This window comes from Falco peregrinus, chromosome Z, assembly GCF_023634155.1.
Source record: "Falco peregrinus isolate bFalPer1 chromosome Z, bFalPer1.pri, whole genome shotgun sequence".
Classification (NCBI taxonomy): Eukaryota; Metazoa; Chordata; class Aves; order Falconiformes; family Falconidae; genus Falco; species Falco peregrinus.
Genome location: NC_073739.1, coordinates 11906367 through 11929011, shown reverse-complemented (window position 1 = coordinate 11929011; position 22645 = coordinate 11906367). Strand labels below are relative to the sequence as shown.

Genomic DNA, 22645 nt, shown 5'->3' with positions numbered 1-22645 from the left:
CCTGTGGTCAGCATAAGGCTTGGTTTGTTCTTGGAAGAGAGTGAGATCATCTTTAAATTGCTTGGCAGTCACATACTGTTTACCTAACCAACAGCACTCCTTGCAAAAGGGCAGCACAGGAGCTACGCTAAAGCGTTCAGTACCCTCCCCCCACTAAAAGCCACCAACTCACTTTCCCTTGTGGTGCTGCAGCAGCATGAGGCAGCTGGAGATGAAGTCTGAAGCTTCGAGCTCTTGCAACAGAATAAACTCAGTCCAGACATGCTTCTGGGTTACCTTGAAGTAACAGAGAAATCCCAACGTGTGCTTACAAACAACTTGTGCTGAAAAATGGCTGTCTGACTTTGTAATTTATGGGTTAGCTTATCCCTAGCTGTGTGTCTGTGGTCAGGTCTTCATGCTGTGTTGCAGATGCCTGGAAGGCTACACAATGGTGACAGAGGTGGATGTATGCATTTGCCAGGAAGATGGACAGTGGTCTCCTCAAAATATTTCCTGTTGCCCCAGAAAGTGTCCCCTCCCAGGAAATATCACCCATGTAATCGTACTTGGGGACAACTTCACTGTGAACGCAAACATCACTTTGTCATGTGTGGAAGGCTATAATCTGGTGGGAACAAGTACATCTGCGTGCAAGGTATAGTGTTATTTGCAATCTTTTGTTTTGCCAGCTTTGTTGAATTCAAGAGTCCTCCTCATGCCCTCATTAGCTTTTGGCCCTTAATTGCACACAGCAAAAAAATTTAAAGCATGTCCTGCAAAATATAATGTGCTTCCTTGCTGTCCAGTAAGAACAATTACTAGTTTTCAGAACTAGAAATTACTGATTCCTTCTTCCATTGAAAATTAATGTTGTCCTTTAGAAAAGCATTCCTTTTTTCACATTTCAGGGAATAAATCATGTCCAAGAATTTAAAAAGATGTAGCTAAGATTTCTAATGTATTTTGAGGGTTGTGTGCAGAGCTCTTTTTCTCCAGAATAACAGGCAGCACACATTTTAATCCGCTTTGCAGCTGTAGAAACTTGAATCTACAGTATGTTAAAGCGCAAACATCTTCATCAGTTCTGCTACTAACCTGCTGTCACATTAGCTGTGGACAACCTTCACTTAAGCTTGTAAATAGACTCTTTGAAGTCACTAAGTCCGCTTGTATGAGAAAAGCTGAGCATGTGTGGTTTTGCTCAATCAGCACTTCATAAGGAGAAGTTTTCCTGTTATTTTGCTGTTTCAAAAATCTGTGGAAGTAGGAGTAGGTGCATTTGATGAGTGTCTCTTCAGGTATCGGACTTCCCTTGGAGAGCCTGGGAAGGCAGCTGGAGCACTTAGTCATGCTGTTAGACATGCAGCCAGGGGACAACTACAAGTACAGAACATGGTATCAGGCATCTGTAATTTCATTCTTCTGGTGTGTTCCCTGAGCTATTAGGTAACCTTGTACAAGTGAACTACCCTTTCCAAGCTTCTGTTACCCCATTTACTTTTTCTTCCTTCTGTCTTGTAACTCTAAGCTGAATGTTTCTGCCAAAGCTGAGCTCCTGTCTATGTTGCCATCTTAAAAGTGTTGCTTAAATTACTGAGTTTTATTAAGGATTGCACAGATAATACTACATTACCCATATCTGTACACCCACAGCCATTGGATGCTTCTACTATGATTTTCCTAACTTTTTCATTTAAACATGAATTAAGCATATAAAGTGGTGCCTTCACACTTCAAACTACATCTGTTTTTCAGGAGAGTGGATTTTGGGTGCCACCATTTTCTGATGACATCTGCATTCCTGTGTCCTGTGGGACCCCAGAGTCTCCAAAGCATGGATTTGTGGTTGGCACTAAATACAAATACAAAGATGTGGTTATTTATAAATGTGATTCTGGCTATGAATTACAAGTAAGCAAGCTCAAATCTTCAGTGCTCTAAACCTTTAGTTGTCATTTTCAGTTCTTATGTGATTGCGAGAATGTATTATTTCTGGTCTGTACTGATATATTCCCTTAACTGCCGCAGAAGTTAGGTATCTGCTGTTGTTGTTATTGTCTGTAGAAGGTTCCTGGTATGTCTGGGAGAGTACTTAAATGACTTAAGAGTATATTTGAAGCAAATAGAAGCATCCTGTTCAGAGATACATGTTCAGCAGATACCTTTCAGTGTTGTTTTTTTTAAATGGAAAGTTGTTTCAAGCCCTTTGCAAATACAGCATTATATATGCTTGTGACCATAAACCATGGAAGAATTAGTTTTTCATGTATTGCTCTCTTGAACGGGTTCTTTGGCCAGAATTAGATTGCATTCTTCCCTCTATTTCATAATGTCCCAAGCATTATGTCTGCTGCATTGTGCCTTTCAGACACAAAGCTCCTGAAAAACTCCGCTGCCCTCAGTTCTATGACATAGCTAGATGGTACCAAAGTGATATCTCTTCTTTTAGTAAGGCAAAGGGATTCCAGTTTGTTCAATGGCAGCTTTATTCCCTGACAGAGAAAGGAACAAAGTTCGTTCCTGTCCAGTACTTTTTATTATGAGTATTGGGCTCTTATCCCCACCTGAGCCCTGGATCAGCACTGCAGTCCCATTTCAGGACTCAGGCTAGCCAATTTAGAGCTGCCTCAGGTGCGTTTTCAAAAGCTGCAGTGAATTCAGAAATGAAAGTATGTTGCTGAGGCACAGCATGGCCTCAGCCATCCCCAGGTGATGGCAGAGTACAGCCCAGTCACATCCAGAGGCATGAGGTGGTGGAGGTGTCACCAGGACAGAGGCTGGCTCTTAATGCTATGTTTTGTGAATACTAAGCAGAATGCAAGTCTGCTTCCTTTGTGCTGTTGTAAGACCAGTAATAAAGTGAGTACTTTGTGAATGGGAATTTACCCAGTCAGGAGGGAATTCACTCAGTATAGAATAAAAAAGAGAGTTTAGAGAATGCTTAGGTAACAATAAATTTAATTTGCATTTTGTTGCCACGTATGTAATATCACTGAGGATGGAGGGGCGGGTTGCTATTTAGACAGATAGGTAGAATTGTTGTTTCAAGTAAATTTTGGAGGTAATAAGCTAGTGCTTTCATACCGTAAAAAGTCCTTCCAAGCTTTGTATTCCCGCTTCGCCACCTAGCGTCAATCTGTCTCCTTGAAGTCCTGATTTTTTTCCTTTGGGAAGCAAAGTCCATTGGGTGTGATGCCATATGATCCTCATGTCAAACAGCTGCCCTTGTCAGTGGGTTTGCTTTGTAATGAAAGTACATTAGTTCAAGGGACACATTTGGATGTTGTTCTCCATGTCTTGGAATAAAGTAAGAAATCAATTCTGGGCTATTACACTGGCTATAAAACCGGTACCTAAGAAAGGTTATTTATAAGCAAATTTAAAGAATTGAGTGTTTGGGATGTGGTTAAAATCAGTAGGTTACATTTATAAAACACAAGCTTGTGCTGTTATTGAAAAAAATGCTAGTTAGATTTTCTGTGAGTGAGTCCTGGGAGGAGAAAATCTGTCATCATAACACATTCCTGGGAACAAGAGTGGTAGAACTGACAAGAAAGATAATATACCAGGGAGAAGGATGAGAGAACTGACTAGCTGGCCCCACAAACTTTTGATTTATAAACAATACCCATCACTTTGCAGGAAAGAGTGCTACCCTAAACTCTGCTGATAGACTTGGGCGGCAGCATTTAGCTGTCTCTTTTTGTGGGTTGCACTTGGAGGGAAAACGTCCTGGCCTTGCTGGGTACTAGAGTTGATGGGAGAAAAGAACGGACTAGGTAAAGTTGTTCTTTGAGCATTCTCTTTTGTTTCACAGGGTGACGCAGAGCGGACTTGCCAAGAAGACAGGCTTTGGAGTGGCTCAGTGCCTGTGTGCAGAAGTACGTTCCACCTCAGTTTATCACTTAGCGTTGGTCAAGGGTGATTTTACACAACAGAAAACACTAATACTTACTTTGCTTTATAACTCATACGGTCTGCATTTGCCTAAAAATTTTGGCAAGTACCACTGATAACATCCTTGTAGAGCTGCAGAATAGCTGGTGCGTGCAGGTAATAGTGTGAAGGAAATTACTACACCTTGCTGCTGTATCCCTAAGAAAGCTGTGCAGGCAGCTTCCAAGTTGAAATAGGTCTGACAGTTGATGTTATGATTTCTGGGGTTACTGGGGACCTCTGAACACATTAGTTGCTAGCAGTCACAGGTACTTAGCATCCTCAAAAGTGGATACTTGTTCCCAAAGGTGCTTCACTTCTGTGAGATGTCTGATGCCCACTGACTGCAATGCCAAAATAGAAGTTGTCTGCATAAGTATTTACCAGCTGTTGGGTGTAAGTGGCAATAGTGGACTCTCCCAAGACTTCCTGCCAGCATAGCCACAATAGATTTTTGTCTTTTAGTAGGAACTGGAAGCAGAAAGCATGATACTGTTCTGCTGCTCGGGGGTAAATATCTGGGAATGCCCAGATACATGCTGTGTTCTTTGCCCATTTCTCAGAGTAAAACCTGTGGAGGTAGGTCCTGAACAGGGCAGGACATTATGGCTGATAGTAACATATTCCTTGTGTTATAGGAGTATCATGTGGACCCCCAGACATGATAGAAAATGGATCAGTTCAGGGAGAAGAGTTCCTGTTTGGCAGTGAGGTTTTTTACAGTTGTGACCCTGGCTTTGAGCTGCAGGGACCAAGCCGAAGGATTTGCCACGTTGACAAGAAGTGGAGCCCCTCCACCCCTTCGTGCACCCGTAAGTAGCAAGAAGAGCAACACGGTGGCAGTTTTCCAGGACATCTTGGGAACAAACAGAGTGCTTTTGCTGGCTTCCTCCCAGTCTCCCCCTCCAGCTGGAGGGCTGTAACAGGAGGAGCCAGAGGAGAAGCCAGCAGAGAAATTGTCATTGGCAGTTCCTCTCTGGTCTGAAGGGAGCTCCTTTTGGCACATTAAAATGGCATAAGCATAGAGTTGTGCTTAGGTCGGTAGGGGAGGAGTGTGTCTTGCTGTATTTGATTTGCCTTGCATTGCAGTCAGGGGCCTTGGACATCATGTGCTGTGATGGTTAATCTCTGCCATGCCAAGGATGCCAAGGCTAATATATCCTGGCCACTCTGTATGTCTGGAGATGGAAGACTGTGCTCCCTAGTGACAAATCTTGGCTGTCTGTGCAGCAGAAGGTCATTAATGGTAGGAACATGGAAGGAAGGATTTATGACTTATTTCATACAGGTTATAAATAAAATGCTAATATTTTATAATCTTTACCAATAAATCATTTTTCATCTTCTCATGGTGATGTCATAGTCCTAATCTTTGCATTCTTCTCTCTCACCTCTCACGAATTTGCCTTGTCTCCACAGTAAGTGTGGGACAGGGGGCAAGATCCTTCTTAACCACTGTCATTTTTCTTGAGGACATCTTGCGATCACCTTCAACTGTAGAGGGAGCAAAGGAGACTGCAAATGCAACCTCTGGCCTGCTCAGAAGAAACAATCTGGATCGCTGATTGAACACACCTCATAGCTCACAACACCATCAGATACATTTGGACACGTTCTCTCTCAGGTGTCCGAAGCCTGAACCCCAAGAGAGAGGGCAGGCAAGGCATCATATAACCCTTCGCCATATAATACTTCACTGCTTCTTTCTTCCTATCTTTCCATTAATTCAGTGTGTGAACAGAGCTGTCAGACAGTGTGTAACAGATAGAGAGAATGGCCTTCATTGTCTGTAAAAAAACAAAACGTTTTCTCTTCTAGGAATTACTTGTGGGCTGCATCCCTCAGTAGAAAAAGCAGAGGCCATTTAAACCAAAACATTTTCTCTTCTAGGAATTACTTGTGGGCTGCATCCCTCAGTAGAAAAAGCAGAGGCCATTTCTACAGGAAGCACATATAGAAGTAATGTAACTTTTGTGTGCAACTCCGGATACCATCTTGTTGGGCCCCAGAATATCACATGTCTTGCCAATGGGAGCTGGAGTATACCCTTGCCATTGTGTGAAGGTAACCGTTTCATGTCTAGCCTGGCACGTTTCATGACCTAGCACATTCCAATCTGGGATAAACAATATCTCCTCCTTCATGCATGCATATCATATGATCCAGGGATTGAGCTGATTTTGGGAAATCATTCTGTAATGTGCATTAAAAATGGTGCCTGAAAAATGAGATGTGTCACCATGAGCACTGCCTGTTACCAAGCCAGAAAGAGCTTAGACACCATTTTTCCTAAGGTTGCAATCTGCAGTTTAACAAGTTTAATGAGAGATGAGTTTACTTGCCATCTCAGAAAATCAAACCCCTACCAAAGGTAGTAGCTGCATGGACAAGTGACTTTTCGCCCAGCGGTCTCCTGTAGTCAATTAAGTTGATACTCTTGTTTCTGAACTTTGGGCCCCAAAGACAATCTCAACAGCTCAGCCTTTAACCTCCACTCTCCTCACATGAACAAACACCATGAATGTGTACCATTTTGCAAATCACCACTTTCAGGTGCTCCCTCAGCAGGTCCTGTCACTTGTGTCACAAAGCAGAATGAATGCCAAGTGAGAACTGTCTGTGTCACATGGAGTGTGCAGTGGTGGGTGGAAACAAGGCTGTCAACACATAAAGAGAACAAAAACTTAAGATCACGAGTTTGCATAGATAGCCAGTGTTGTTGGGTGATTGTTCAAAATGTAAAGCATATAGAAGCTTACTAAATTGCAGTGTCATTAACTTCTGAGTGCACTTCATTCTTGGCCTCTTTGCCATAAAAACACAAAATCTGGGCTTCGTGCTTTTCTTTTCCTTGAAACACACTAACTTGTTTCCTGCCCATCTACTTCCTTTCAGGCCGTTCTTGTCCCTGCTGCATATACCTCAGGTCTCCCAGGCTGAACTGTAGACCCAGCATCCTGCTTGCTTTTCATAGCTGCTCTTGCCACTTTTACATGGGGCTGACATGATGATGTCTCCACGCCCAGCTGCACACACAGATTCAGAGGCAACCAACATGTTGTGACAGCTTCACCGAACTAAGACAGATAATGATCTTCCACTCAAGACAGGTGTTAGGTTCCTGTCACCAGAGCCATGAAAAGTGCATGAATGCTAGGGATCATCAGGTGTGCAGTGTTGGGCAGCCACACAATGCACAGATCACTGTGCGCTACAGTGCCCTGATACTTTACAGACCTTATAGCAGCAACCTGGAAAGCTGATAGGGGACATCCACATCAGAGAGGAGGTCTCTAGCACCTAGCCAGCCACCTGAGAAAAGTCACACACTAGCGGTGCTGAAAATACATCTTGAACAGGGTTGAGCACAGCCACTTCACCAACTCCTCTCTTCCTCTCCTGATGACCTTATGTCTGTCTGATAGTTTAATCTTCGGTCATCCCATTACACAGACCACCTAGGAAAATCAACTGGAAAATGGGATGCAGAGCAGAGTCTCTTTTGTAGCAGTGGTAACCCAGCTTGGACTGTTAGCCTGACAGTGTCAGAAACACAGCTGAGATTCTTAAGGGGAGCAATTGGTAATGTCAGTGTTGGCATCTTGCACCAAACCCCCATCCTTCATCTCTCTGGTATTGTCAGATGAAAAGGAAGGTGCAAAGGGCTGCAAGTTTCTGGGGTATCTCTCAGTGGCAAGAAAGAACCATGTCCATGTTCTGCGCCACTTTGATATGAAGTCATAAATGTGTCCTCTGCTCTCCAGCACTGCCACATTTTGCTGACCTGAAAAACACGCGGCTGTGGCTTTTTTCTGTCACTGGGAGGAGCTCCTTTCCTAGCTTGGCTACATTTCCTTCCCAGGGCTACTGAACTCTCCTTCAATGCTCTTCATGATTAATTGTTCTGTGGCTGCTACTTTAAGCATACTGTGTAATGCAGGAATTGTTAGAAGTCCAAGTCTAATATCCAGCTGTATTAATGTGAGTTCTTCCTTTGCAGAGACCAGATGCAAAGTTCCAGTTTCCTTACTGAATGGGAAGGCGACTTACGAAAACAATACAGTTGGCAGTACAATAGCATATTTCTGTGAGAGGGGATACAGCTTGGAAGGGGAACCTGCAGCAGAGTGCACAAGAGATGGAAGATGGAGTAATCCCTTGCCTCTCTGTAAACGTGTGTGTTTTCTTTGTGATGAAAAATTGGTCTCAATTTGTAAGCACTGAAGTCTAGGCTGCTTTTCATTTAAACTGACAGAAAGAGAGAGCAACTTCTGCAGATCTCTGTGGAAATGTACTGCAATTTTCTTCTGGAGTGGCCATGAGCAGATTTTGTCACTTGTAGTTTAAAAATATGTAGTTTAAAAAATTGGTTTGGCCTACATGAGGAGATTTGTTGGTGTGCATTCCATTTTTACAGAGGAACAAAGGGAGCAGTTACTAAGATACGTTAAAGCATTAACTTGTCTGAGTGCGGTTTTGTGACAGTAGAACAACAAAGTGTGTTCTGCCTGGCTTCCCGTAGTTGGAAGGTTGACATAAAATGGAGTCAATTGTAGTCAACCACTCGATATATAAGGAGCAGATGAGATAAAAGTTTGGAGGACAAGGCAGAAAGGCGACTTTATTGTTGTCTATAGCTGACTGTTGGGAGGGTGTAAAGAAAAAGAAGCCAGACTCTTCTCAGAGGTGCACAGTGGTAGGATGAGAGGCAATAGACACAAGTTGCAACAAAGGAAATTCCAGTTAAGTATTCGAAGAAACTTTTCACCATCATAGTAGTCAAACACAGGAACAGAGACCCAGAGAGGACACGAAATCTCCATCCTTGGAGATACTCAAATCTCAGCTCGTCAAGTCCCAGAGCAATCTCTGACCTAGTTGACCCTGCTTTGAGAGGGAGGTTGGACTTAACAGCTATATAAATGATTCTGTGATTCTGTGAAATAGCACCTCACATACATGTGCGCTGTGCCACACACACACAGTAGCCTTCCTTGTTGCTCTGTGTCTGTAACAAATTTTAAGATCTGCTGTAGTTTTAGGGTGGTTGATTTGAGATATTTATTTTTTGTATTACAAAGGACTCAGGATTTTAGTTTTCAGGAAACTGGCCTCAATGTCTGCTGTATATAGAGTCCAGCCTTTTCCGCAATCATAATGAAATCAACGGACTATGCAAAAATAGCTCAGCAAGCTTACAGCCAGCAATAAATAAGATTATCAGAGAAATTCTAAACTCTAGTGCAGGGGTCCTCAAACTGTTTAACCAGGGGGCCGGCGCGGATGCAGTGGCAGGCAGCCATCTGCGGCTGCTTGGTTTCCCCCCCCACAACCCCCAGCGGGGGGACGGGGGGGTCTGTAAATACCGGGGGCCGGATTGAGGACCCTGGGGGGCTGTATGCGGCCCGCGGGCTGTAGTTTGAGGACCCCTGATCTAATGGATGTTATTGTTAAGTCTCTGCTCAAACACCTCGGTTTTTGCTGCTCTTCCTTGACCCAGCCCCTCAGAACAAGAAATAGGATAGGTCTGGGTCTTTTTTAGAGTTACATTAAACAGGAAGGACATGAGCAAATGGTTTGATAGTAACAGGTAGGATATTTCCCACTTAAATACTTGATATGTCTTCTACTGGCATCAGTAGAGTATGGTGGCAAGCTATGTGACAGCAGAGAATCAAACAGTAATAGTAGCAGTAGTATTTTATTACCTTAATCTCATAACGTTACATCGTTATAAATTGGACTTGTGTGCAGCATCTATTTCTATTGCTTTTCATATTATTTGATTTTGAAGTTTGCAGAAACTATTCTAAAGTATTTGCTTCCTTCCTTCCTTTCCTTTTCCCTCCCTTCTCCTTTTCCCTTACACCCTTTCTTGGAACAGCAAACCCTTGTCCTGTGCCTTTTGTAATCCCAGAGAATGCCCTTCTTTCCGAGGTGGATTTTTATGTTGGTCAGAATGTATCCATCAGGTGCAGGGAAGGCTACCAGCTGAAAGGGCAGTCTGTGATCACCTGTAATGCTGATGAGACCTGGACTCCAGCAACAGCCAAGTGTGAAAGTAAGTAGCTGATATACAGTTCCACAGGGGTTTGGTACTTTCCAGAGGGCTGGTGACCACAGCTGTATCACACAAAAGTGTGACAGCACAGATGTGTCAGCAGAGCTCTCCATCTAGATGCAGTTATTCTGGAAGCAGAGAACTTTTGTCAGCTGTTGCCATTTGGAGAGGTGGGTTGGTCCAAGAGATCCTGACACATAAAGGTGACCTAAGAAGCTCCACAGAAGAGCTATTTGATTTTCTTTCTGACAAAGTTGTTTCTTTAAAAGGATCCAGAATATACCTATGTGGGTTGATACCCCAACAGCATTCATCCTACTGTCTACTAGGCCCTACTGTAATTTTATTTTCAATTTACCTTTTGCAAGCACTGGAGCTGGGATTAGCTGTTGTATACACTAAATATCCTGAGAATGATTCCTGTGAGATTATGGGTGATGATGAGGGTTGTAGGGACATGCTGCCTTTTATTATATTTATTGGCACTGACAGAAGGCATAGTGTCTTTTTGCAGACATGTCTGAAAGCTTTTGGCTTCTTGCAAGCAGTATTGATTAATTTGAACAGTGACATCACCTCACTCTATAAATCCAGTATTATGAATATCCTGGGACCATCTGAAAGTTTCTGGTCTATGTGGTGGATAGAGCCATTGTTGCATTACCTGAAACTGCTGTTTCTGGTCATCTCAGTGTTCACTGCATGTACGTACAGGTTCTCCCTGTGAGTGTCTGCACCATGAAGAAGTCCTACTCACTAATTTCCCATTAGAAGTGTCTCTCTGGCACCTCGCAGGTCCTTTGTGCAAAGTGCTGTGTCCATGGTTAGAAACTGTATCGTGTAGGCACTGCAGCTTACCAGGCTCTGGGTGGTTTCTTTTTGTTTAGAGATATCTTGCGGCCCCCCAGCTCACACAGAGAATGCTCTGATTCGTGGTAGCTTCTATCAGTATGGAGACATGATCACCTATTCATGCTACAGTGGGTACATGCTGGAGGGGCCCTTGCGGAGCATTTGCTTAGAAAATGGAACATGGACAACACCACCTACCTGCAAAGGTAAGTCTTTTTTATGAACAGAAGCATATCTTAACTTGCCATAAGGGCAGACTTATCATCCTAACTGCAATAAAAATGAAAATGAATTTTTGCTAGTTTCAGTGCAGTCACAATTTCACCCAGGGCATTTAAAGTGCAGAGTGTTGCTTTATTTCCAAGTGAAACAGAAGGCTTCCACAATTTTTCTCTTTAGTCTTTTCTAACCTTAGAGTTTCTTTTGCTACAGTGTTGTATCCCACACCTAAGATCCTCTCTCCTCACATCTTTTTTGAGAAAGTGATGGAACCAGTCATCTTTCTTACATGCTGAGCTCTTTCAGATAAGCACTGCCACTCAGTCATTCCCAGTCAAAGATCAAGCACTGCCGAAAACAAATGAGATGAGTGCTTAGTCTCTCACTGTGTCTAGAGCTTGGCAGCTTCTGAGAATTGTTTTGCAATATAATATTTAAGGATATGTTGATCAGCTCACTAAATAACACACACTAAGTACTGCAGAAAAAATACCAAAGACAAAGTCTAGCCTTTCCACCCTTGGTATGCTGGCAGGAAGATGTCACTTCTTGATTTGTTGAGCTAAAATTCACCTGTTTAAATTACAGAATTAACTCTTCTACACAGAAGATTGAAATAAATAAAAAGTTTTGAGCAGAAGATGGGGGAAACTGTTAAAAACATATATGAGCATCTTCAAACAGTAACTTAAAACCAAGGATGAGGCATAGCAAAGGGGTTCCAGGGTCACAGGGCTTTGATGGAAGAGACCTTGCTATGTGCCATTTCTGCATCAGAAGCTTGACTAGCCTTCTGCCATGAGGTAGCTATAAAGCTGTGAGTTACCTTCACCCTTAGGTCTTACCTCAGATGGTGTGACAGCAACCATACTACAAACTGAGCCTTAGGTATTTTGTTTAGAAATTTAAGTATTAAAAGCAATGAAACCTTAGGGCAGATCTGTGGCCAGTCATAAGCAGCCCCATTGCCTAAGCTTGAGAACTCCCACAAAGAGGAAAGGTGCCAGAATGCTCTGGGAACATTGCATCCATCATCAAAGTTGTCTTCTCCTTCTCCTCCTGCAAGTCTCAGCTCCCTGTGTTGAAAATGGAAGTGACAGTACCTCCTCTTGGAGATTCTCTGTTTAGGTTAGAAGCCCTTTGGAGATGGAAGATTCTATACCGTGCTAAGCCTGACTAATCAGGGTCCTCTCGTCAGTTTTTTAATATGAATTCTGTCAGCAAAATACCATAATGTTAAGACATAGACAAGCTGAGTTGTCCTACACTATGAAAGCACACACTCTGTTGAAATGCTGTATCTAATAGTTATAATGGCCTTGCCTAAAAATCATGGATCAGTAGATCATTTTGAGGAGACTCAAAACCAAAGAAGTGGGCTCGTAACTCCTGAGTATTTCAGGAATAGAAAAGCTGCTCCTGAAAAAGAGGTTTCTCCTGGTTCTGTGACCATGGCTTGCAATTGCCATGAAGAATCACCTGTCAAGTAGCCAATTAGAGAAGATTTACAGTAAAACCACCTCAGTTACTTCAGATGTCAAGAGGTATCCAAAAGTTATGCTAGAAATTTACACCGCCAGAGCACTGAGACCTTTCTGAAAAGTTTGCCAAGTATCTTGTCATGTCTTTCTAAACTGTGGTGGCTGCAGGATTCGAGGGATCTCTGGATAATAGCTACTCTATCTAGCTAGAATTCATTAGCAAAATTATTTCAATATTGTCTCTTCAGATTGTAACACTTCTGATTCTTCAACTGCCCCTTTAATATTGCTAGCTTTACTTTTTATTCTTATTTAATATTTCTTAGTTACACAGAACCCTACTTTATGCCAAAGGCTGTAGGCTTCTGCTGAGGAAGGTTCTTGCCACTGGTTACTAGGAACCTGGAAGGGCTGATCTGAAAAGCACTGTCAAACATGTGTCCTGTCTGCAACACCATGGAGTCTACTGGGACTGTTCAGAGGAATAAATATTAGGGAAAATCATTTCAAAAAATGAAGTGGTGAGGTAGACAGATGATCAAGGTGTAGTGTAGGAAAACAAAGAACAAATAACGTGCTTTTTTGTGTATTTGGGGAGAGGAACAATTTCCCCCACTCTTTTTGCCTGAAAGGGGAGCTAAAAAGGACTAAAGATGTTTCTGAGAGGACGGACCTGTGTTTTCATGACACATGTCAAAATAATCTTTCAAAACTGCTTTACAATTCATTTGGGGGATTTGCCTAACAAAAGGCCTACAGGACCCAAGCCTTTGTGGTCTACATCAGAAGTGACATGAAAGCACTCTTTGTAGTGACTCATGCTGCATTTCTTGTTTTTGGCTCTGTGAGTTGATTATTAATGCGTTCTAAACCTGCTTGAAATGTTCTGGCCCGGTTGAACAGGTTAGTTAATGCAAATTTTATAATTAAAAAGCAGACTTCGTTAGCTTCTTTGGGAGAGCTCTCACCACCGCTGCACTTGCCTGAATCAGTGCTGGTTAGAGGTTGCAGACCAGATTCTGATCTGAGTTTCAGGGGTGAGAAGTGTTAGGCTGGATCTGCCAGTCATAAACACCTGCAGGACTCAGCAGGCTGCACGCAGCTTGTTTGACACCAGTTTTTTCTCTCTGAAATGCTCTAAAATCTGTGTTGTCTGTTTGCCCTCTGCCTGCACCTTGCTGACTGGGAATGGTAGTGTGGGGACCTGCCAACCAAAAAGTTCATAGCCCATCATCAAACAAAAGCATTGCGAGAGGGCAGCTGAAGCATGGAGGAAATTGTTCACTTGCAACCACAGGGAAGATTTTTGGCAAAGCTGAAAACAAATATCAGAAATTATTTCTTCCCCTTATTACCGCTGTTTGTCTTGCAGCAGCACAATAATTTTGTGTCCTGTGGAGATAACTCTCAGGTATGGATTTACAAGAGGATCTCAAAGATGAGATTGATACCATGGATGTGAGATTTACTACTACTAACTGAAGTCATGCTTAATGGTTCCCGTTCTCTCCCCAGCACATCAGGACTGCATTTGCCATGCTTGCTTTTACAGTAGCATAGAAAGAGAATGAGATCCCAGCTTAACTTCCCACCCCAAGCCTTTCTGTAGTCTTATCCGTTGAGTGAAGAATAATCTCCACAACTACAGACACAAAGTCTCTGCCCGCCTAAATTGGTGTGTAACAGGTACACACGTAGTGAGATACTGTCTTACTCATTTTCACAACCAGGGCCTGGGCAGTAATCCAGGAAGAGCCTACCTCTGCCCAAGATCCTGGATCGCTGAGCGGGATGGAGTTGCCATCCAAAGCAATTTCTGTAACTCATGAAATATCTACATCTTATCCACTGACAGAGGGAGAGAAAATACATTTCAGAGACCATGGGCTTTGAATTTAGGGTGGGATATCATTTATACACAAACCTTTTAACTCCCATTCCTTTATACTTTCATGGAATATTGTTTCAGTGGTGTGGATCACATAAAGCTTTAAATGGTTTTTGATTAAACTTTCATAATATTTCATTGCACAAAGGACATCTGGTTAGCACACTTTTCTACTTTAGTCAGCACGCGGAGACAAGCTCTCTGCATAGTCATCGCTATCTTTACAACAGAAATTGTTCAAAACCTGTTAAAATATTGCAAGTTCTCTGAACCTGCCAGGGTCTAAGGTCTCTTCCCATTCTTATTATTAGCTGATGTTTGATGAGAAGGCTCTTGAGACTGAAAAACAAAATGGCAAAAGCTTTGACCTCATTTCAACAGATCCAAGCTGCAGCTCGCAGCTTGGATCTGTTAGCTGCAAGAGTGACTCGAGTTTGGCTCTGTCAGAGGAAGATTTGCACTCTTTCCAATGTTGAGCTCAAGTCTGAATGGTGTTTCCATGTGCTAAACCACTGTTTGTATTTAATACTAACACTGAACAAGATATGAAACACTCAAAGCCTAAACTCACATTTTGCTCACCTAGTAACTAATTAAAGATAGGATGCAATTAACAGTTCAGACTGAGTTTACTGTGGTTACTCTGTGTTCGTAGCTACCACTAATTAGAAGTTAGTCTGATTACTTACTTGTACTGTAGTATCATCTCGAAGCCACAATTTTTGATCTTCTGTATATATTATGTACACCAACATGACAAGGATTATACTTCCTCCAATGATCTTTAAGTCTACCATGTTTGTACTTAGCTTGCCACCTGATTTTGTAAAGTCATCCAGGTTTCCCTGCATGTAGTAGCCAAGATGCAGTGCAGTGTTATAGAAGCAACAGTGAGTCCAAAGCCTGTCCAGTCCAGGCAACATATTGGGCTAACGTGACAGAGTCCACTTCAAATTCCTCACTGCCGTGATCGGAGGCTTATTACAGGTGTGCAAGCCAAGGAGCACCAGTCAGCGTGAATGCTAACTGAGGTTTATAATCACACTTTGGGTTCCACAGGTGAATGTTTCACTGTGCCACTGTTGCACCCTGTTGGTCACTCCTCCTTATGGTGGATGATAGTGCAGTAAAAATTGCTCATTTTACCACAGCATTTAATCTTACTTTTGACGAACCCTATATTATGCCAGATGATACTATCTTGGTGTTTCATACCAAGGTTAGAAGAAAGCTTGATTTTATTTTAGAGTTAATTTAGAAGAGGGAGGAAGAAAAGCTTAATAGTTTTTGTTTGGGGTGGGTTTGTTTGTTTTGTTTTAAAATATGAGTGGGGAAAAGCAGACAAAGGATAGCATCAGCTTTGAAACATCATGCAGATAATTTACCCGACTGTACTAAAAACTTTTAAGTTTTCATTCTTGCCATGGACAATTTTTGATTCTCTTGATATTGTCATACTCTTGCTCACAGTACTTAGACACACAGAGCCAGAAAACAATGTAGCCCTTGAAATCACAACCATGTTTCTATAATTCACTACCTTTGTTTGTTCTACTCTAAACTTTACAACTGCACAGATCTGTGCAAGATACTGAATTATTATGCTTCTAATGAACCATCTTGAGTTTGTAATGAAATTTTATTGTTTTCAGCTGTCTGTCGGTTCCCATGTCAGAATGGTGGCATCTGTGAGCGACCAAATGCCTGCTCATGTCCAAATGGCTGGATGGGTCGTCTCTGTGAAGAGCGTATGTACATCATCCCTAAGCATAGTTTTAAGTGTGTTGTAGGTAAGACAAGTGAATTTAGTGCAGTGAACCAGGTAGGAAAATTACAAAGGCATAAGAACGAAAAACATAAAAATCATTGCTTTATTCTGCTTGATGAATTAGAGGGAGTAAAAAGGCCAACTTCTTGCTTGTTTCTAGACAAAAAACCATCACCTGACATCTCCAAACCAAAACAAGCACTTTTTTTAGTTGATGCAATTTTGTTTGTGGGTGCTCTTTCACTATGGTTGAAGAACAGCCTGCTTCAGTGCTCTGAAGTCTGGTTCTAATAGCAATACATGATAGTTTCAGGGGGGAAAATGGGCTGGAACAGAAAAGATGTGTGTTCTGCTGGTGACTGCATTTGTTTCTTGGCTTCCTTTTCTATCAGTCTCTGGTTATAAACCTGATCAATTAATGGTCAAATAATACAGTTGTGTCACCTTTTCCATGCTGTCCTTCCTGACCTGTGTACCTGTACCCCACAAATTCTGGCCTGGTCTTGCCTCGCCTGGATCCCTGAATAGTTAGAGAACTGGATCTATTCTGATTGAAAAGAGCCAAATCTGACTCTTGAGTCTCTCTGAGATTTCCTGAGGAACACTGGGGATGCGGGTTTGTGCTGTGTTTCCCATCTTCTTTGTGATGGTTTTAGTACAAGGAATTTGAGAGGGCTAACCCTTTCATGCTGCCATAGCTGCTGTATGAGAAGCCTTATGACTGCACACATAGTTAGGCATGGGTCTGTGTGGATAGAAAAGTATTTAGCCTTGACATAAAGCTTTCGTGTGTCCAACATGTAGCTGAGGTGGTGTCACTGTCCCTGGCTGTGAGTGTACATGGAGATCTACAAAAATATGTGGCACCTCCTCCTGTAGTTCTTGGAGAGGAATGTGGTTCAAGCATTTTGCTAGGTAGATGTATCACATCTGAAAATGGTCCTCTGAATCTGCCTCTGCAGCTTTCAGGTCTTCTCTGTGGCAGTGTCAGTTCCACATGGCACAAGTTAGCTGTGGATACAGAATGAGGAGAAGAGATCTGGCAAGTTTTGTCCTTCTGCATTTACAGAAACTCCACCTACATGGTGCATTCACATAGCCCTTCTTTTGCTGTTCCTATGCCTCTCAGTACCACCACAGCCAGACATGCAAGCGCAGCCCTGTATGTATCCCAGTGTCAGCAGAAGAGGACTGAGCCCTGTGTCTGGCAGAATTGTGGGTTTTGTATGCCACCGTTGATTTCCTTACCTTACCATTAGTAATGATATTCTAATGTATACTTCAGGACCAGAGGATATATTTTATGCCCCCAGCCTTTTTGTTCTGTCAGCCCATTTCAGACCCTGTTTTCCTGTATGAGGAAAGTGAACAGACAGCTGACAAGCCAGATCACTCTTCATGTGGATACAGGCACTAGCTCTCTCTTTTTTTTTTTTTTTTTTTTTTTTTCACTTTAGCATAGGTATTGAGGAGAGAGGAAAAGGATTCCCACAACTGGTTAGTGCCACCTCAGTTTTCCAGCATTATTTGTCAAACAAGGTGCACCAGTGAACAGAAAAGATAAGTTTAATATTTGAAGTTGAGGACCTGCTGTGGAAGTCAAAGGGATTTTTGAGTCCTAGCATTGAGCACAGATCCAAGTGTTCCTTCTGCAAGTGATAGAGGAGCCAACGAGGAGAGGTGCGATCTTGGACCTTGTTCTCACCACCAAGGAGGGGCTGGTGGGGAATGTGAAGCTCAAGGGCAGCCTTGGCTGCAGTGACCATGAAATGGTGGAGTTCAAGATCTTTAGGGCAGTGAGGAGGGCACACAGCAAGTTTGCAACCCTGGACTTCAGGAGAGCAAACCTTGGCCTCTTCAGGGATCTGCTTGGTAGACGGCCCATAGGATAGAGCCCTGGAGCAAAGAGGGGCCCAAGAAATCTGGTTAATACTCAGATTTCTCCAAGCCCAGCAGCGATGCACCCCAGCAAAGAGGAAGTCGGGCAAAAACACCAGGAGGCCTGCATGGATGAACAAGGAGCTCCTGGACAAAGTCAAACACAAAGAGGAAGCTTACGGGGGGTGGAAGCAAGGACAGGTAGCCTGGGAAGAATAGAGAGAAAGTGTCCAAGCAGCCAGGGATCAGGTTAGGAAAGCTAAAGCCCTGATAGAATTAAATCTGGCCAGGGATATCAAGGGCAACAAGAAAAGCTCCCACAGGTACGCTGGTGATAAAAGGAAAACTAAGGAAAACATGGGACCTCTCCAGAAGGAAACAAGAGACCTGATTACCCAGGATGTGGAGGAGGCTGAGGTACTGAACAACTTTTTTGCCTTGGTCTTCACCAGCAAGCTCTTCAGCCACACTGTCCCAAGTTGCAGAAGGCAAAGGCAGGGACTGGGAGAATGAAGAACCACCCACTGTAGGACAAGATGAGGTTTGAGACCATTTAAGGAACCCGAAGGTACACCAGTCCATGGGTCCCGATGAGGTGCATCTGTATGTCCTGAGGGAACTGACAGATGAAGTGGCTAAGCCACTATCCATCATATTTGAGAAGTTGTAGCAGTCCAGTGAAGTTCCCACTGACTTCAAACAGGGAAACATAGCCCCCATTTTTAAAAAGGGAAGAAGAGAAGACCTAGGGAACTACAGGCCAGTCTCACCTCTGTGCCCAGCAAGATCATGGAGCAGATCCTCCTGGAAACTGTGCTAAGGCACATGGAAAATAAGGAGGTGATTTTTGACAGCCAACATGGCTTCACTAAGGGCAAGTCATGCCTGACAAATCTGGTGGCATTCTACAATGGGATTACAGTATGGGTGAATAAGGGAAGAGTGACTGATGTCATCTACCCGGACTTATGCAAAGCATTTGACGCTGTCCCGTACAACATCCTTGTCTCTAAACTAGAGAAACATGGATTTGATGGATGGACCACTGGATGGTTGCACTCAAAGAGTTGTGGTCAATGGCTCAATGTCCGAGTGGAGACCAGTGATGAGTGGTGTTCCTCAAGGGTCTGTAGTGGGACCAGCGCTGTTTAACATCTTTGTGAGCAAGAGGGACAGTGGGATGGAGTGCACCCTTAGCAGGTTTGCTGACAACACCAAGCTGTGTAGTGCTGTTGACACACTGGAGGGAAGCGTTGCCATCCAGAGGGACCTTGACAGGCTTGAGAGGTGAGCCTGTGTGAACATCATGAAGTTCAGCAAAGCCAAGTATGAGGTCCTGTACCTGGTTCGGGGCAACCCTCAGTATCAATACAGGCTGAGCAGAGACTGCATTGAGAGCAGCCCTGAGGAGCTGGGGGTACTGGTGGACAAGAAGCTCAACATGACCCAGCGATGTGCGTTTGCAGCCCAGAAAGCCAACCGTCTCCTGGGCTGCATCACAAGCAGCATGGCCAGCAGGTCAAGGGAGGTGATTCTCCCCTTCTACTCTGCTCTCATGAGAACCCACCTGGAGTTCTGTGTCCAGCTCTGGGGCCCTTGGCATAAGAAAGACATGGACCTGCTGGAGGGAGTCCAGAGGAGGGCCATGAAAGCGATCAGAGGGCTGGAGCACCTCTGCTATGAAGACAGGCTGAGAGAGCTGGTCTTGTTCAGCCTGGAGAAGGGTCTGAGGAGACCTTATAGCAGCCTTGCAGTACCTAAAGGGGGCCTACAGGAAAACTGGAGAGGGACTTTTTACAAGGGCTTGTAATAGGACAAGGGGGAATGGTTTTAAGCTGAAAGAGGGTAGATTTAGATTAGTTATTGGGAAGAAACTATTTACTGTGAGGGTGGCGAGACACTGGCACAGGTTGCCCAGAGCAGCTGTGCATGCTCCATCCCTGGACATGTTCAAGGCCAGGCTGGATGGGGCTTTGAGGAGCCTGGTCTAGCGGAAGGTGTCCCTGCCCATGGCAGAGGGGCTGGGACGAGATGTCTTTTCTGACCCAAACCATCCTATGATCTGTCAGGATCAGGCCACACTGAGACCACTCAGCTCTGACAAAATTCGGTCACCTAGTAGTTCACAGTGCATTTCACAGATAGCAAGATAGATTCATCTTCCTGAGAGAGGCCTGACCACTCTAAAAAACAGGCATTACTAGTTTAATGACATAGATAATTACTGTTGATATGGCTTAGTCCTGTGAGCTCTGTGGAAGTCCGCTATTCTTTTCTTATCCAGGCTGACTGTACCTGCTCAGCTTGACCTCTGCTATGCAGCAGAAAAGGAAGAACCCCTGCACCGGTCCCCCACAGCCCCCCATCCACCCTCCCAGTATGAAACTCCATTGGAAGTGCTACTTAGGGGTCCAAATTTGAGACCCAGCTCAACTGTTGCTCTTCTTAGAGCATCTTCACACAAGTAGTACTTCATTCAGTTAGGGTAGCAGAGGTGGCAGTTTTGTAAAGGTGCTTAAGTCGTGAAATTGTGCACATTGGACAAGTGTGTAGATCTGCTCACAGAAGCAGTATAGCTTGATTGGTGCTCAGTCCAAAGGCCATCAGCTGCTTGGTAGCTGCTTTGTTCCCTCCCCAGAGTTTCCAGCCACAGCCAATCTGTTGCATCCAAAATGCCTTATACCAAAGCTGTCTTTCTGTGGCAGGCTTGTGGTGTCACCTGTCTCAGCATGTTTTCATGGGCCCAGATCAAGTGCTTTTCTATGGGTAGTGCATAGATGAACACGTTTTGCATGTTACATTTTGGGACCCCAGGGAATCGACAAACAATCCAGTTTTTTGTAATTAAAGCATGAACTGGGTTTGTTAGCCACCATCACAGAAGTGGGTAGTGTCTGTGGGCATTATGCATGAGAAGCAAGCAAACAGCCCTGCTCATTTCCAGTGAGCACAGAGCCTACAGGCATCTGAAGGACTCTAGCAACTGCACCAGTCTGTGCATTTGTTTGTCACCATTCCTTCTCGTTTCTGGCAGTTATGCCAGTTGTATTTGTTGCTCGTGCCTTGTGGGTAGATGCTACTCAGCTCTGCTGATACTGCATGCAAACAGTCAAGGGACAGTAAGAGTTTCTAATTAAATGTAAGTTCTTTTCTTGCACACTTTATTCTTTGTTTTCATGGAGGTAATTCTTTTCACTGGTTCTCTTCTCCCCTTAGCGATATGCATTCTGCCATGTCTCAATGGAGGTCGCTGTGTGGCCCCTTACAAGTGTGACTGCCCCGCTGGATGGACTGGATCACGCTGCCATATAGGTAAAACTCCTTTCACCTGCATTTTTTTTCTCGCTTTTTGTGACTGCTGTCAATACCTAGCACAGTTCACTAAGGACTCTGTAGAACTACTAAGCTTCTCATAGGAAAACCCAGGCCTGCAATAATATTCCTGGAGGATTTACTGTCCCCAGCTGCAGACTATTTTCCAAGTAGTCCCTGATGAGTCTTTCAAATCCTCGGAAGAGTTTGCTCCCAGAAAGGACAGACAGCCTTCACAGGAGTGCTCTCTGCAAAAAGCAGAGAGGAGAGTATTTCCAAACAGAATAAAACTAGATTGTCCATTCCAAGAAGAGTTTGAATTTTATTTTCATCTTCAGCACATGCAGATCACCACAACTCACAAACAAGCTGCAGGTACTATAGAGGTTTTTCACCGCATAGCTGTCTACTTTGGGGGCTTCCCACATACTGCTTGAGTTCTGAGCAGTGCAAGGATTTGTTTAAAGATGTCTGAGTTTAATGGGTACGTGGTACCCATGTAAGGTACTGTGTACATGGTATGTAGGTACCTTACATCAGGTATCATCTACATTCTCTGAACAAACGCAACACGCTCTGCATTTTACTAGATCTCTCACTTGCACCTAACCAAGGCTGAAGGGCATGTAGCACACCAAAACAGCGAGGGGAGTGATTCTAGGCTCCAGACCTGTGTTCTGGCAAGTCATCTTGTGTCAGATGAGGCTGGTTTGCAGTTAGGGATAATATTTGAACCCAAGTTTGGGATATACGGTTCCACATCAAGACTAACCAATTTTTGAAAGGCTTGTCCCTCTGTAAATAGACAGTAAAACTCATAGTATTTGAGTGATGATTGAAATGTCTTTCCATCATTATCTAATCTCATATTAAATATTTTTTAAATTGTTTTATGGTTTTTGCACTGTATTTTTATTGTCCAGGTGCACCTTAACTGATTGTTGACAGGACCTTAACGTGAAAGCCCGGTTTTGCCTTCCCGCAAGACTTTGGAGTGGCTGGTTGGGTGAACTGGAGGAGGATTTCATGCTTTTGTTAATGAACGCTCATATTATTTGTTCATCTGATAAGAATAGTGAGTCGGGGCGTTAAGCTCTGTGACACACTGCAAACCCAACTGTCCTTCAGCAAATTGAAATTCCAGAATGAACAGTGCCACTCAGAACTGCTGTCTTTTAAAGGGACACTTGCCTAGCACGTGTATCATTTCTTCTCATATTTCACAAACTTTGCAACTATAACAGCATAGGTAGTAGAGGAGGATAAAT

At 43.5% G+C, this 22645-nt stretch overlaps 1 protein-coding gene across 1 annotated transcript in view; it reads left to right on the top strand.

The window, feature by feature from the left end:
- Nucleotides 1-22645, top strand: part of SVEP1 (sushi, von Willebrand factor type A, EGF and pentraxin domain containing 1) — a 128684-nt gene that overhangs the window by 99889 nt on the left and 6150 nt on the right. The window contains exons 39-48 of the mRNA XM_055791245.1: nt 412-637; nt 1738-1893; nt 3800-3863; nt 4557-4730; nt 5809-5982; nt 7919-8092; nt 9803-9979; nt 10867-11037; nt 16072-16167; nt 21282-21377. Of these exons, the coding sequence (XP_055647220.1) occupies nt 412-637; nt 1738-1893; nt 3800-3863; nt 4557-4730; nt 5809-5982; nt 7919-8092; nt 9803-9979; nt 10867-11037; nt 16072-16167; nt 21282-21377 (1508 nt within the window). The remainder of the gene's footprint in view (nt 1-411; nt 638-1737; nt 1894-3799; nt 3864-4556; nt 4731-5808; nt 5983-7918; nt 8093-9802; nt 9980-10866; nt 11038-16071; nt 16168-21281; nt 21378-22645) is intronic.